The 16,201-nt window shown below is 36.0% G+C and overlaps 2 protein-coding genes across 3 annotated transcripts in view; both read right to left on the minus strand.

Moving 5' to 3' along the window:
- LOC116849071 overlaps positions 1–7,842 on the minus strand; it is a 30,402-nt gene extending 22,560 nt beyond the window's left edge. The window contains exon 1 of the mRNA XM_032825857.1: positions 7,575–7,842. Coding sequence (XP_032681748.1) covers positions 7,575–7,586 — 12 coding nt within the window. The 5' untranslated portion in view covers positions 7,587–7,842. The remainder of the gene's footprint in view (positions 1–7,574) is intronic.
- Positions 7,843–8,464: 622 nt separating this feature from the next.
- Positions 8,465–14,424, minus strand: LOC116849069 (nucleolar protein dao-5-like). Of its 2 annotated transcripts, none has more exons than XM_032825854.1 (4): positions 14,242–14,424; positions 11,538–13,169; positions 11,289–11,375; positions 8,465–9,993 (listed from the first exon to the last, which is right to left on the minus strand). In XM_032825854.1, the coding sequence occupies exons 1-4, from the start codon at positions 14,341–14,343 to the stop codon at positions 9,838–9,840; spliced, it is 1,977 nt and encodes a 658-aa protein (XP_032681745.1). In that variant the 5' UTR covers positions 14,344–14,424; the 3' UTR covers positions 8,465–9,837. The 2 variants fall into 2 exon arrangements, with proteins under 2 accessions (XP_032681745.1, XP_032681743.1); XM_032825852.1 differs by lacking the exon at positions 11,289–11,375 and adding an exon at positions 10,577–11,092 and having other exon boundaries at positions 9,847–9,993; positions 14,242–14,423.
- Between the last annotated feature and the right edge of the window lie 1,777 nt (positions 14,425–16,201).

Consider the following 16,201-nt stretch of genomic DNA (forward strand, 5'->3'; position numbering starts at 1 on the left):
CTCTCTCTCTCTCTCTCTCTCTCTCTCTCTCTCTCTCTCTCTCTCGCCTACCGCGTTCGCGCGTAATCGTTATAACCATCCTACCGATTGGTAGCTCCCCATTAACAATATCGAGAGAAAATTGGAACGGTGATCGACGGACCGTTACGGAAGCGTGCGTGCGCGCGCGGCTCAGTCACGTCTAAGAAATATTTGAGATGTATCGCGAAGTCGAAGTCAGGAAGGATAATTGCGATAACCGCACCGGCTACGCGGTGGTCGCAATAAATTTGCAACGGCCGAAGAATGATTACTCTCGTTATTCTCGGCCACCAAAGTTCTCTCGTCTCGTTTCGCAAGCGCCTCTGCGAACTGCGATTCTCATCATTACTCCTCACTGAGGAAAAAGCGTTCGGTATTTGTAACTACAGTCGCACAGTGGAAGAGTTACAATCAAGAAGGCTATTTTTTAGTGTATTACCCTTATAGAAATATCATACTAAGAATCATTGATAATTACTTATTTTCAGTATTAAAAATACTGGATAATAAGTAATTATCAATGATTCTTAGTATGATATTTCTATAAGGGTACTATAATATCAGTTAGGGTTGAACAAATTAATATCTTTTTTAACTAAGTTAAATTCAAAAGTTGAAGATTATGAAATTAACTTAGTTAAATTAAAAGTTCATTATATTAAGCAATATATTTTTTCTATATGTTCTTTGTATAATTAATTTTTTAATCATAGATTAAGATTAAAATATTATGAAGAAAATAATGGAAAGGTAATTGTTCATTAAAAGATATCGACTATTTCATATTCAGCATTCTATACAATAAAAAAACATTGGCGCAGAGAGACAAAAAAATTCTGCTGGTATTATTTTTTATTTTTCTTATTCTATATTGTAAGCAGTTCCCAAAAATTCTAATATTGATGAGTTATTTTAAAAAGAAGTTAATAAGTTAAAGTTAATATATTTAAAAAACCAACTAGTTTAAATTAAAAGTTGATTCATTTAAAGTCAACCAAGTTAAGTTAAAAGTTATAAACTTTTTAATTTAACTTTAAATTAATCAACTAGTTATTACCTAACTCTGGTGTCAGTGATAATAACTTTACATGTATATTGTTATTACTATTTTTTGTTAGAACTATAAGAAAATATCCACCCAGATAGACTTTTATGACTATCATGATTTGAGACAATCAATGATAGAAAATTTTAATTACATTTGTAAGACAAGTATACCATATTTAATTAATCATTAAATTTATATCGTACACTAATGTAAATTTTTGTTGTATTGACGCAGCAATAAACTTACCTTAAAAGTAACACTCAGATTTTTATATTAAATTTTATACGATATATAAATTGGATAAATTTTGATAATTTTCTTTGTATTTATTTCGTACTTTTATTTCGTCACTCTATGTGATAAATATAAATTTCTTATAAACCGCTTAAAAGATATACGATCTTTATAAGTCGACTTGTAAAGTTATTACCAAATTTAGATACACCTGTCTATCACACAGAATAACGAGAAATAGAAATACGAAAGATTATTCAAATTTACTTAAAACAATATTATGCAAAATTTAATATCAAAAACTGAAAACCAATAGAGTGTAACAACAATAAAATCGGCGTTAAAATATAAAAAAATTGGACATTTTTATTACATGTCTAGTAAATGTTACATTGATCTGAAATAACATTAAGCGACAAGTTAGCAAAAAAGGTGGCAACGGCAAAGTCAAATAAGTCAGAAATGACAACGTTAAGGCGCGACAGCGAAATGTGAGGAAGCAACAAGATAACATATTTGTATACAAAGTATGAAATGTCAGCGCAGCAAACAAAGCTGGTCCATAAACAATAAGAAACAATTTCGGAAAAACGTCAATGACGGAATCCGTTTTCCAATGGCAGAATGTTTCTACTGGAAAAGACGTGTGAGTACATTTACTAAAAAATTACAGGTAACTCTTTTGTCCGCGACTATAAACATAGTCAAACTTATTTTTTGTTCGTTCAAGTGTCCCCTATTTTTGTTTAATTCTAATATAATATGAAAATTAGAAACAATAATTGAGAAAATACCCAGATTGCACATAGGATTCAAAAAGAATTCGGTTGTAAGTCACTAATTCTGAGTTCATTTTTACATGCAAAAAGAATCCTTTTCACTGAACTGAACTCAAAATTTTTTCTGTATCTGAAAATGAACTCAGAATTGGTGACGTACGACTGAATTCTTTTTGAATTATTTTAAAATTCGCAAATGACATTCACTCAATAAAGCTGTGTTATTTTGAACGTTTAATCCGTGTTTTTGACTCTTGATAAAAATCATTTTGGGACAATCAGTTTTCTATAATAATTCCTTATGTAAAATTTTCGCCCAATCAAAATAATGTCCATGAGCTAGACGTTGTTCCTGAACTACCGAGAAGTCCACAAACGGATCACGAGGGATCTGTTTGTGTTCCCTAATACGTGTACAAAGTTTTCTAATTGTTTGTCCGACATGTGTTGCATCACAGAGAAGTTTATTATTCTTATCGTAAGAGAGTAAGTCCTGAACCCTGACAAGGTCCGTGAATTTGTTTTTGCAAGCACAAGCAATTTTTTTGTTAGGTTGAAGAGAGTCCATTGAAGAACCGAAACGCGTATGAGTTTTATATTTTATTGAGGAAAAAATAAATACTTCCTCTGTACATCTGTGAGAACAGACACTAATAATTTATGTTCTAGTTAGTTGACATCATGCTATTACATCCACGTGTTGGTTCTTGATAGGTCTTTACTCCTCCTTTATTCTTTATCAAAAAGAACCATATAATCCTTTTAAATTTAAAGGTTAATTCAAAACACAGTATATTCGTCTCATAAATGTCATTAAAAAAATCAGTAAAGTTTCCATCATCATTCTCAACAATTGATGTCGCGCTACTTCCTTCCTCTAAGTGTTCTCCGCTTTATCCGCGCACATTTTGACATCAGCGTCTCGGCACAAGCAACACAAGCAACCTTCGTTCTGTACGTGTTCTCTTTCCCTTTTCTTGACGTGAACAAAAAGAGCGTGTAATCGGCGCTCGATTAACGTTGCGATTAATCGGCCTCCCGGGGATTTCTCACAACGATCGATTTAGCGGGAGCTGAAGCAAACGGGAGGGAGGATCGCAGGGAGAGCCGATCTCGATCATTTCTTCCGCATCGACGTCCATACGTCCCGCTGTACATAACGTTACTCCGTCGTCGCGACCTTGCAGGTAATTAACAGCGTTCTCACGCCGGCGCGCGTTCGGATCCGCGGCGTGAATCGGCCTGATCATTTTTTACGGTGCCCGTCCTGAATTTTCACACGGCGGAGTCACGGAGTCGTGCGGGGAACGCGCCGCGCATATTTATGCGATTCGCACCTGGCTCGAATTGGCGATTCGGTCGGTCGTGATTGCCCGTGGAATCCGCGCGGACTGGTGAAGCGCGAAGAAACGGCGGCGGTGCCAGCGAGAGAGGCAGCGAAAAGGCAGACGAAGTTGACAAATCGTCGAAACGATGGCGGATGCCGCGAAATGATCCGGAAGACGGACGGTCGTAAGGAGAAGGCGACGTGAACGTGGGAATCGTTTGAACTCAGGATCACGCGATCGAGATCTTAGCTGACTCCACGCTGCCGGCGATTTCGGGTGGGCGCGATTATTCTAGTCGCCGACTTCCCGCATAGAAATTTCTCCAGATTTCCCCAGAAGCAGCATACACTGTTAAATATTGGAGGGTCAAATTTAAACCAATTTCTTGAGTTGAATAATATTTAGTTATTTTTAACTATCATGTGTGTCAAAATATACTATTTTAACACAAAACATGTGTTTAAAAAAACAACCACATCTAATCAACCCTTTTAAAACAATATTAAGTTATTTTTCACTAAAACAAAGGTTACATTAACGTGCATATAATAAATAAACTAAATTTTAGTCAAATTTAATACATTTCTTAAGTTAAATTATTTAACTCCATTACATTGGTTAAATTAACGTCATATTTAGTAGGAGCAGTGGCGACTTATAGGAATGGTTAAAAATAACTCAAATTGAGTATAATTTGACACTACGGATTTAACAGTGTAAATCCCGACCAGATCTCTCAAATTTGCTTCAAAACAGGTTATCTTACTACAACTGGAAATCCCATTTTTATACCGAACATGATTTTCAATTTAGAATTGAGAAAGAAATATTGTGAAAGCACGCGCATTTTTATAGGTAAAATTAGTTTATGAGGTCAAATAAGAGGAATCACATTTTCATAGCAACTATTGAATTCTATGGAATAAAAAAAGAAAAGAAAAATAAATAAAATTTAAGACATTTTGATTATATCGTATATATAATTATATTGCTTTTATTATATTTTACCATATTTTTTAAATACTTGTAAAGTCTGTACACCTTAAACTTTGCTATTCTTTGCAATCTTGAACTTTGCGATTTGGAATGCAGCCAGTACAATGCAGCTAATACAATGAAAGAAGCTGCCTTCTAGGAGTTAATAAACAACAAGTTCTTCCATTAGTCCATCGGCCGCAATTGCACCGAGAAAAAAGTTTCAAAACTTATTAAAACTCAGTATATAATGTGTGTTGCGAATAAAAAGGTTGTCCGTATTTTGAGTGAATTTATCGTCTTGTCCAATAACGGAATCCGTTTTTCAATGGCAGAATGTTTCTATTGGAAAAGACGCGTGAGTACATTTACCTAAAAAATTACAGGCAACTCTTTTGTCCGCGACTATAAACTATAGTCAAACTTATTTTTTGTTTATCCAAATGTTTTAATTCTAATGTAATATGAAAATTAGAAACAATATTTGAGAAAACGTTGGATACCCAGATAGCACACAGAATTCAAAATAATTCAGTCGTAAGTCATCAATTCTGAGTTCATTTTTAGATGCAAAAAGAATTCTTTTCACTGAACTGAACTCTGAATTCTTTCTGCATCTGAAAATGAACTCAAAATTGGTGACATACGACTGAATACTTTTTGAATTCTCTGGGCTATCTGGGTAGAGTATATGGGTTAGGAGCACGTATTATAAAACTGCTTTGAATGGATTCCGATCAAAATATTGTTATTTCTTAGATTTCTGTTTTCCCTAGATGTTATCCAGGGAAAATAGATTGGAATTCATACCGAACAGTTCAATAATACATATCTTGTTTAATTAGAAACGCGTCTTTGAAACATTAAAATCTTCATTTTATTTTAGAAGAAGTGGCATTTTAGAAACTCTATAGAGTTACCGTTAGAGAGAATTTATACCTTAGCAGAAAAGTAAAAGCCAATCAGAATTTGCGCTGGTGGCCAGATGGTAGTTGACAGTTTCTATTTTTAGCAACGCGATTTCTGATTGGCATCTGTATTCCTGCTTTTTTAATAAGAAGTGAATTCTCCCTTAAGTTCAGTGACGCATAATATCTGAACCGGCCAGGTTTCTCCTAAAATTAGAAAAGAACTGAAGATTTCTCAGTCCCTCTCTTTCGTTTACAATAGAATTGAACGAAACATATGCTGACTTTCCAAATCATTTTATTACTAAAATATTCCGTGTTTTAAAAATATTTTCTAATTTTTTGTTGAATAAAATAGAATAGTTGATGTAAGGATAGAATTCTTTGCATAATATTACAAGTTTACTGTTAGGCTACCGCCTGAAAAAAGCGGGACTTTCCATTCTGTTTCGATTCTAGACAGAGAATCCACCTGTGGAGAATCAACAAGAGTGGACTTTTCACTTGATATCATAATAAGATAATCAATTTTTGGGCAATTTAAGCATTCTAATCGGAATATACGCTGAGTATCTGAGAAAATCTGGAGAAAAATATTATGTAACGTAATCTCCTCGATGCCATGCGTGTAGTTGTGTATGTGTGTGAGTATATACGTACGATTGCGGACGTCAAGGTTCTCCGTCTTTTTCTTACAAGTTTCGGAATGTCTTATCCAATATTGAAAAACAATTGTCACGATCTTTTCTCCCATTAATAAACCAATTTTTTCATTGGACAAGACGGGAAGATACTTTCTTAAACTCAAAAAAAGTCGATAATCTTTCTGTCCGCGATTGTACACCGTTCGAATTAAAACCTACGCTTCTTCTTGTACGCCCGACATATGGTGTGACTTTTGACAAAGTCTGTTCGTCCAGCTATCCTACCTCACTCGACACGAATACAAACGAAAGGGGGACCAAAGAAACTCCGACTTTTTTTTCTGGTTTTGGGGTATAGAAATCTGGCCGGTCCAGAGTGATGCGTTACCGAATCTAACGGTAACGTCCAAAACGCCGCTTCCTCTCGCCGAGCCGAACGTTATCGAGTGTACCGAGTTTACTCATCCTCGTACTCTCGATAACGGTACACGCGTGTTTCGGTGCTTCGTTTCATGAATAAATTATTGTGTAACTGTCGCGACAAGACGCGAGATTGAAATTCCCACTCTTTGGTTCCGCGAACGACGTTACGCCGAGTGCAAATGAAATCGACACATTTTTATGATGTTTAACTCACGCGAAGTCATAAATTGAACCATCGGCCCCGTAGTTACGGGCTCGATTTTTCTCGTCGATCGCGCATTGCAGCAAGAGGAATTTTCGACGACGGTGTCGTTTCTTTTGCGGAAAGAGCCGCGAGCGAGATGGAATCGTAATTTCGTGTCCTTATATCGCGGAAAAACTCGGGGGCCTGCTCCTTCGGCCGGTGTACTTAGACATTATGCCTTGGATAATAAACGTCTGAAGCACTCGGAGCCTTTTAAGTACTTGAACTCGGCCGCTGACGATTGTCTCTCGCGAGGCGTCGCAAACAGAACAGAAAATCACAAAGATATTAAGAATGATGAAAGAATGACTAAAAAATTCACTTCTGTTTCACGAAAAAATGATTACAAATTCGATCATTTTCTCGTCATTTTGCCGTCATCGTGATTTCCTGTTCCGCTTAGGTTTCCTCGAACGCTCTTTCGTCTACTTGCGCGGGCATGAATCTCGAATTTCTCGGCCGGCAAGGGTTGATTTTGTCCTTGCCCGGGAAAAAAGATATTCCTATATAGATTTTATCCATATATGGCCATATATGATCATATATAATCATATATGTCTACATTGAAAAGAATACTGTTCTGAAGATACAGTTGAAGTAAATTCTTATGTTTATGGTAGCCCACGATGTCGACGTTTAATTGAATCAAATTAAGTTTTCCTTTTTTCATTCAACAGTATTTGTTTTATGTACGGACATATATAATTAGATAAGGTCATATATATGGGCAAAAAATTCATATATAATTATATATAATCATATATATTCTTATATAATTATATATGAATTTCTTTTCCCGAGTATACACACCCGAATTCGTGTGACATGACACGCGCTCACATGACCAAGTCGCATTTCTCTCTACCATGAGCGAGATCTCGTTCGATGAAGGACCGAAATTCGAGATTCTTGCGAGGAATGACGGCGCCGTTTGCAGTTTCGAAAACACTCGATCTGATGTTTTACTCACCGTGAGGAACATTTGTTTCAGCGCGTTTAAGTGTCCTTCCTCGGTCCGTCCGGCGAACTCCACGTTGCATTAATCGACCAGGCCCGTCCTCGAGAGACCGGGTGAGAGAGAGAGAGGGAGAGAGAAAAAAAAATAGGGATACTAGAAGTAGGGCACACGAGTTTCTGTTTCAAACACCGTTCATGTCACTGCACCGGATGTCGTGGGGTCGAGCACCTCCGTCCTCGCAGGTGGATGTCCAGAGGTTGACTGTAGAATCGTAAGTAACCACTCTCTGTGCTTGGGCAGCGAGCCGGGGCGAAAGAGGGGATCCTCAGGCCGGAGATACTGGTCCCTATTCTGCCTCTAAACCTTTTTCCGCCTACTGAAGAGAGAAGATCGCCGTGAAGGAGGGTAGCCTCTCCGACGCGGTTCCTTTTTTCAATATGACGTGAAGATCGAATAACGCGGCATCCGAAGAATAGATGGGCCGAGATAGAATATGGTAGAAGAAACGTTGCCCGTCTTACGACGTAAAAACAACCCGTAATTTCCGCTCGATAGAAAATCTGATTCTTTTTGTCACAATTTTCGCCACCGGTACTAATCAATCATGAAAGTACAATTTTTGTATGGTTGATAAAAAGAGGACATTCAATTTGAATATACACGCTCTTCCTCACTTTCGCTTTTGTTAAATAAAGATATATGTGCGTGAATACAAAACGTTTACACTGTTGTTATATAAAACTATTACGCCAATTATCATATACAATGTTTTATTGTTCAAGAAATGATTGCATAAAAACTAATAAACAATTAAATGATTGTGTATGTATGTGATAACATTGTTATTTGATAAAATCAACAAAAATTTTTGTACATGGACTTCGCAAATTACAAATCATTACTTAAACTGGACATGGAAGATGTATTAAATACTATTAAAAAATCATAGAAAAAAAAATATATATATATATAAACATAAAGTAAATTCGATGGCATTATTTTATTAATCAATTGTAGAATTTGAATTGAGAGAATTGAATTTGAAACATTATTGTTTCCGAGGAGTAAGAACAATTTTTATTTCATTGGCTGTCAATGGTAGGTGATGGAAAACATGTTTCCAATTGAAAAATCGTAGTTTCATGAATAATTATTCCTAAATAATTATTTGAAACTTTTCGATATAAATAAAATAAATGAATATTTATAATTATTTATGTGTCGAATTTATAACTTGGATCTTTGTTGTAAAAAATAAATGTTAAATTTTAGAGCTTATAGCCATCGAATTTCTTAGCAACAACAGAGATACCTTGGTTACATGACATATCTTACTAGTTTTTTTCTCAATTTATATTGTAACGATGTAAAATGCACACATTAATCTCAGTAATGACACTTTCCGCGCGTGTAAGCTCTCTTCTTTTTATGATATAATCAACACATATTTATGTGATATATCGTGAACGTAGATTCCTGTACAATATACTAGACTACTAAGATCTATGGTGGTGAGAATTAAGATCATAATGGTAAAAAGCATTATCGAGTGAACACTCGATTCAGTTCAGTTTAGTATGTTTTTGTGTCCATTACTGTGAAATTTAAAGAAGTAAAATATTTCTGCTTGTGTAACATTGTTACATCTTAAACAATACATTTTTAAACCATACATATAAGATATTTGGATACTGAAATCGGTTTAAAACAACGTTTTTTGCATAACTCTTTTTCTGATACTCTATGCGCATATTTTGCTTTTCTGAAATATGGCAGTATGGTTATGTATTTATTTCTATATTATATAGCCGAATATGCTAGCACTCTAGTATATTATAGAGTAGTCTATGATTGTGAATAAAATTATATAGCAGACATTATAAAAATTATGAACATATGTTGTAAAACTAGAATCACACGATGTATGATTTTAGACCAGGACGCTTCAATTTAGTTCCTCGCATAAACTGCTATCGTGCATTAGATCTGTGTGGTAAACTGAGCTGTTTACATATATGATTTGTATCGTATGACGCTAGCTTAAGGAAAATACACGGTTTTGTAAAAACCGTGTGTATATATATATATATATATATATACTGTTCGGCATTAATATATAATCAACCGTTCATTCTTTCAGAATTCTTGAGAGCAAACGTCTTACAGAATATTTCAATATAAATGTTTGCAGCATAAGATAGTATCTTAACCTTAATGATCTAAATGCAATGGTAAAAAAAAAAGAAAATTCAATGTTACATGTACTAATAATTGTTTAATCCTCAAATTTAATGGAATTAACACTAGTATCTATTTGTCCGCCGTGGTAACTACCACGCTTCTTCTTGGTCTTCTCATGTCGAAACGATTTGCCTTTCGTATGTTTCAGATCCTGATGAGCCCGTTCGCCCCATGATCCACGTGAACCTCTCTGCCGATTAAGGAAAACAGAGGATTACATATTTATTTATGTTCATAGAGTCAATTTTTCAATATAGATTAAACGTATATTTAAATTTAAACTCTTCGCACACATTGTTAGAATAGAGTTCTAAAACTTAAAATAATATAAATTTAAACTACTATTGATAAGTCGATCCTTACCCAGATAAAATTCTCACGATTATCACGACGTGAAATATTCAATGAACTTTAAGAGAAACTTCATAATTTCTTAAATTATATTAAATTATATTCAAATATACTGTATTAAATTAATAATTAAAATCATAACAATGTAAATTTTGTTGTACATAAAAGCAATAAATTTACTAAAATTTACACATTCAAGTTTTGATGTTACATTTTACATGACATTGTTTTGAGCAAATTTCGATCTTTTTTTGTATTTGTTTTGTCGTTCTATGTAGCAAATATAAATGCCATATGAACTATTCATAAGAAACATAATCTTTACAAATCAACTAGTAAGGTCGCTGCCAAATTTTTTTTATCTGAATAAAGAACACATTCTATATAAATTTATAGTCCCAATTGCAATCATTGCTTCTCACCTCAACATTTATTTATTATATATATATATGTATATATATACAATCATATTATTAATCATCAAATGTAATCTTCTTATTTTGTGGCGAAGCTCCGTTATCAAAAGATTTTCTTTGATCGAAACCACCTCTGCCGCCTCTGAAACCGCCTCGACCTCCTCCTCTACCGCCTTCTCCATTGCCCCATGATCTTCTCGGACCGTTGTCGTTTCCACCCCACGATTTTCTGTCACCAAAACCACCCCTACCGCCACGACCGCCTCTATCACCACCGCGACCACCGCGTCCTCCGCGACCAGTCCTATCGCCATCGCCACCGTATCCACCTCTGAAACCGCCACGACTGTCGTCGCGCCCTCCCCGGAAACCGCCACGATTGTCGTCGCGCCCTCCCCGGAAACCGCCACGATAGTCGTCGCGCCCTCCCCGGAAACCACCTCTGCCACCTCTAAAACCTCTATATCCACCGCGACCCGAATCCGATCTCTTAAAACTATTATCATTTTCAGTGTTGTCCTCCTAGAACAAAAGAGGAACAGGTCAATGGCCACCTATTATCGTATAAACATATTAATATTTAATAACTAATCTTATCTTTTCATTTACTCCCGATCTTAAAATCTAATCAAGCTCGGTGAATGCACGGAAACACAGTTCTAAGGTTTCATATAAGTGGCGAGTAACCTGTGCCTCTCGGATGTTTCCGAGCATTTACCTTTGCTTCAAAAGAATTGTTAGATAATTTTGGATCCAATGTAATCTCCTCCTCTCTCACACGACGGAAGGGAGCCATTTTCTTGGGCTAAATGAAAAGATAAGCGATGAGAATGATAAGCGATGCTGAATGATACATTGCTTACAAATTTAATAATATTGTATATCAAAATTGTTTACTATAATAGCTAAAATTAAAGTTATTTAACGAAGCAATAGCGAAAGCATGATGAAAGCAATAACGAAATACCTTATCACTGTTGAAGTTATTGCTCGCTTTCACGAAATTGTCATAATTTTTCTTCGATTGTTGTTTCGTATTTTCAGTAAAATTATTATCTTCCTCATTTGCTCGTTTCCTCTTGTGCGATGCGACAGGCACCTGACTTGGTGCTTCGTCTTCGTCGGAGTCGCTCTCCTCTGAGCTCGAGCCCTGTTTGATAGGCGCCGCTTTTACAGTAGCTTTTGCTGGTGTAGCTTTGACCGCTGCTTTAGGTTTCTCCTCCTCGGACGAATCTGAGTCGCTCGACTCGCTTGACGATTCCTTCTTCTGCGCGCTCTCTTTCACCGGCGTTTTTGTCGGCGCGGGTGCCTTCTTGACCGGCGCTTCATCTTCTGAATCTGATGATTCACTGGAAGATTTCTGCTTCTTTGGTGTCTTGCTAATCGCCGGTTTAGTGACTGGCTTTACTACTGGTGTCTCTTCTTCATCTGAATCATCGGAATCTTCGCTCGATTCTTCCTTCTTAGCTTGAACTTTCGCAACAGGTGCTGCCTTTTTAGCGGGAGGTTCGTTTTCGCTACTGTCCTCGTCGCTGGAGGATTCTTTTTCAACGGGTGTCGGCTTTGGTGTTGCCGCAACCTTACCGGGAGCTGGTCTTTTCAATGATTTCTTTTTGTCAACGCCATCTTCAGTCATAGATTCTATCTTAGCGGATGCTGCTATTGACATTGTTGGTAGCTGCTTTTTAGCAACAGCTTTCTTCGGCTCCTCCTCTTCATCCTCGTCACTGCTGTCTTCACTCGACGACGACTCTTCCTTCGTCACTTTCGCTGGTGTTGGTTTAATCTGTTTACTCTGCAATGTTTGACTTAGTTTTGGTATAGATTTTACAGGTGGCTGTTTGGCAGCCGGCTTCTGATCTTCTGACGAATCATCAGAATCGTCGCTGGAGGATTCTGCTTTTTTATTAAGTATTACGGGTGTTGGTTTGGCTACCCGTTCTTCTTCTTCCGAAGAATCGTCAGAATCGTCATAACTCATAGGTTTTATATTTTTGCAATTCTTTGCAGTGGGTACAGACTTGTGAGCGACTAATGGCATTGGTGTCGACTTGTGCACTTCTGATGCAGATAATGTCGACTTGGCCTTTTTTTGGGACTTGGGTGTTTCCGAGGCAATCGGCGTTGATTTTTGAGTTACTATGGGAGTTGATGTCGCCTTTTTGGATAATTTTGATCCAAGTTTGATAGAAATATTATTATCTTCGTTCGACGATTTCTTTTTCTTTTTATTCTCTTTTGTTTTTTTCTGCACTTCTTCCTCTGATGAGCTCTCATCAGAACTATCTTCTTCTTCTACAGCTTTAGGTGCAACCTTAGGGGCTTCTGGCTTTTTTACTGGTTTCTTGGATGTCGTTTCCTCCTCACTGGAAGAAGAAGAGCCCTCGGAAGAAGATTCTGCAGCTTGTTTAATTGAAGCCATTTTAATTTGTGAGTCGCCATTGATTTGTTTGGTTTTCTTCGGACCTTCTTCACTTTCTGAACTTGAATCTGAACTACTATCTTCAGCTTGCACTTTCATATTAAGTTTCCTGGGGCAGTGCTTTTGGTAATACTGGTAAATATCTAGTAGCGTTGGTGCATCATTGGGCAGAGAAGGCTGAAAAACACAAACATCACGATAACGATCTCATTTGATTATGCATATTAATAAACAATGCAACATATACCAACTGAAGCATTTTTGTAACAATAGTTACCCAATCATAGAGAAACCTACTAAATTATGCCCAAAGTCTCGTCTGGGTGGATAACTATGTAGTCGTGCTCCGGACGAGACAAAGGGCATAATTAGGATCAAACTTTACAGGTAAGTTTGTTCAATCAAATAATTTTCTTTTAAATACAATAAAAAAACATTTTCCTATATATATATATATATATATATATATATATATATATATATATATGTGTATTAAAATAAACCATACAATTATTGATATCCTTCTTAGTTATTGTACTTTAGAAAAATCTTTATGTTCTTTATGTTCATGCAGCATTACAATTAAGCTTCTTGCCTGTATTCTGTGATCCCAAAAAAAACAGATCATCACAACTAAAACTGCAAACAGATGCTATTGGTTGCAAGAAAATCTAAAGTATCAATAATTCAAGGGTGGTGCCAATATATAATTATGCGTGATTTATCCTAACATATGTTATACTTAATAAATGTTTTTCTTTTTATGTATTCTGTAATATGATTTTTTCTTGTTATACCAATGAGGTTATTATAATTAGTATCAAGTGTTACAAAATTTTTCTTTGTGAACTTGTTTTAAGGTAAAATATCTTAAAGCAAGATACTTTTTTGTATTTAACACATAATAGTTCTTTTTTTATGGTTTAATTTCAGTGCGATTCGGTTTTGTTACAAAGATTTCACAAATAAGATATTGATTACTTGAAGATTCCAATTACGTAGAACATTGGCGATTCAAAGACAAAGAAGCTTGAATTGTGAGAGTTACGCTAATATATTGATGTTAATTTTCCGACACGATATAGAGATAATCAAGAGAAAAATCAGTTTTCGGCGAAAATACGCTTTGCCTCCACGTGGTATGGCGGCGATTTTATACCGCGTGGAAGTCGGCGGGATGCACACAATGGAGTATAATTTTTACCTTGTTAAAGATTTTCATAATTATTGCAATGAATTGTTAACTTACCGCATTCGTTTTTTTTCGAAAAATTTTCGCCAAGGCGGCATCATCCTTCACCAGAAAATCGTGTACGAGAGCATACACGCCTAATTTCTCTGCGGAAGCCATGTTAGCTACACGACTCAAAGTAGAAAGACCGAATAAAGCGACGAGGTACGTAGTTTATCACCGACTGTTCGGAACTATGTTAGGCGTTGGTATAGCGTCGTTAGTGTCGTATGTCCATGGTTTATGTTGTATGAAGATATTCGTCAGATATGTTCTTTCCTGCTGCACATTCTGCGCTTCGTACACTTTTTTGCATATTTCTCTTTTCCTCATCTCTTTCATGTATTTAAGTTTACTATTTTTCATTGCATTATGTTATTACATATTTTTGTACTTTCTCAGACCAGTATTTATAAGGTTTGTTCGAGTTACTTGTACTTTTCACACTTTTATACCTAATGCTTGTTGCACATTAGTGCACCTCAAACAACACAAATTTTCCAAAATACATTCTGAAGACATTTTCAGGACGGAGGGACGTCATCAGAGTATTCTTAGGACGTTCTTTGAAGGTGTGAATTGTCTGAAAATAACTAATATCCAATAAGTTTATTCGTATTAATTGAACTTTCTACACTTTCACACTTAGTGCACATTAATTCTTTATGGCTCCTGCATACAGGAGGCGGTAATGCTTGTCGCACGGCGACAGCCAATCAATATGTTGTTTTTCCGTAAGAGCTAGAAGGTTATTACGGAAAACAACATATTGATTGGCTGTTACGCGAACTTCCGCCGCGCGGCAAGCATTACCGCGTCCTGTGTGCAGGAGCCATTAGAGGTTCTAAAAATGGCGTCATGTTTTCCGTTCGTGTTACGAGTGTAAATGCAATTCTGATACACTTTTCACTCTTGCTTGGGATCAAGTGTAAAAAGTGTATTAGAATTGCATTTACACTTGTAACACGAACGGAAATCATGACGTCATTTTTAGAATTTCTAAAGAATTAATGTGCACTAAATGTAAAAGTGTAAAAAGTTCAATTAATACGAATAAACTTATTGGATATTAGCTATTTTCAGACAACTCATATCTTCAAAGGACGTCATAAAAATATTCTGATGACATCCCTCCGCCCTTTAAAGCATCTTCAGAACGTATTTTGGAAAATTTGTATTGTATGAGGTGCACTAGTGTGTAACGAGCATTAGGTGTAAAAGTGTGAATAATACAAGTAACTCGAACAAACTTATAGTCGGATCTTATATTTAAGACAGTCTTTAGTTCATCTTCAGATACTATACAAATCATTTCATTGGCTACGGAGTATCTGAAGACGATCTTAAATATAAGATCCGACTATGAATTCCAGCTTAAAAGTACGTTCTGATGGAGCAAGAAGTAGCGGAACGAAATAGTAAAGGGTGGTTTAAAGAGACACGTTAAAACACTGAAAAAATAAAATTATTCAATTACATATTAAGCCAACGGCACACAATGCTTGTTTTCATGCTGGATTGCTTGTTGGATGGAAATACTCTGTTCTGATTGGTGCATTTCTGAAGACGGACCAATCAGAATAGAGTATTTCCATTTACCAAGAAATCCAGCACGAAAACAAGTATCGTGTGCCGCTGGTTTTATTAGGTGCTTTCCAATTGCTTAATACATCTTGACACATAAGTACACAAAACCAGTTTATTGGTCGCATATTATCTAAAATATCTTGTAAGATAATATACAACCAATAAACTGGTTTTGTGTAATACACAAAACGTAACTGGAAAGCACCCATCGTTTATCGCTTATTAACTTTAATTGTCACTAGAAAACACTAGTTTACACAGCCAATTAGTAGCCCTCGAGCTGAGTACGGATGTGTAGTTTTGTGTCGACGATTACGACAATTGGAATGCAATTTGTGTCGCCGTGTGCATGAAAGTGTTTAGGGATATTGCGATTCGAAACCCATTTTCA

This window comes from Odontomachus brunneus, unplaced genomic scaffold, assembly GCF_010583005.1.
Source record: "Odontomachus brunneus isolate Ranch 3 - 2012 unplaced genomic scaffold, Obru_v1 Obru_scaffold_105, whole genome shotgun sequence".
Taxonomy (NCBI): Eukaryota; Metazoa; Arthropoda; class Insecta; order Hymenoptera; family Formicidae; genus Odontomachus; species Odontomachus brunneus.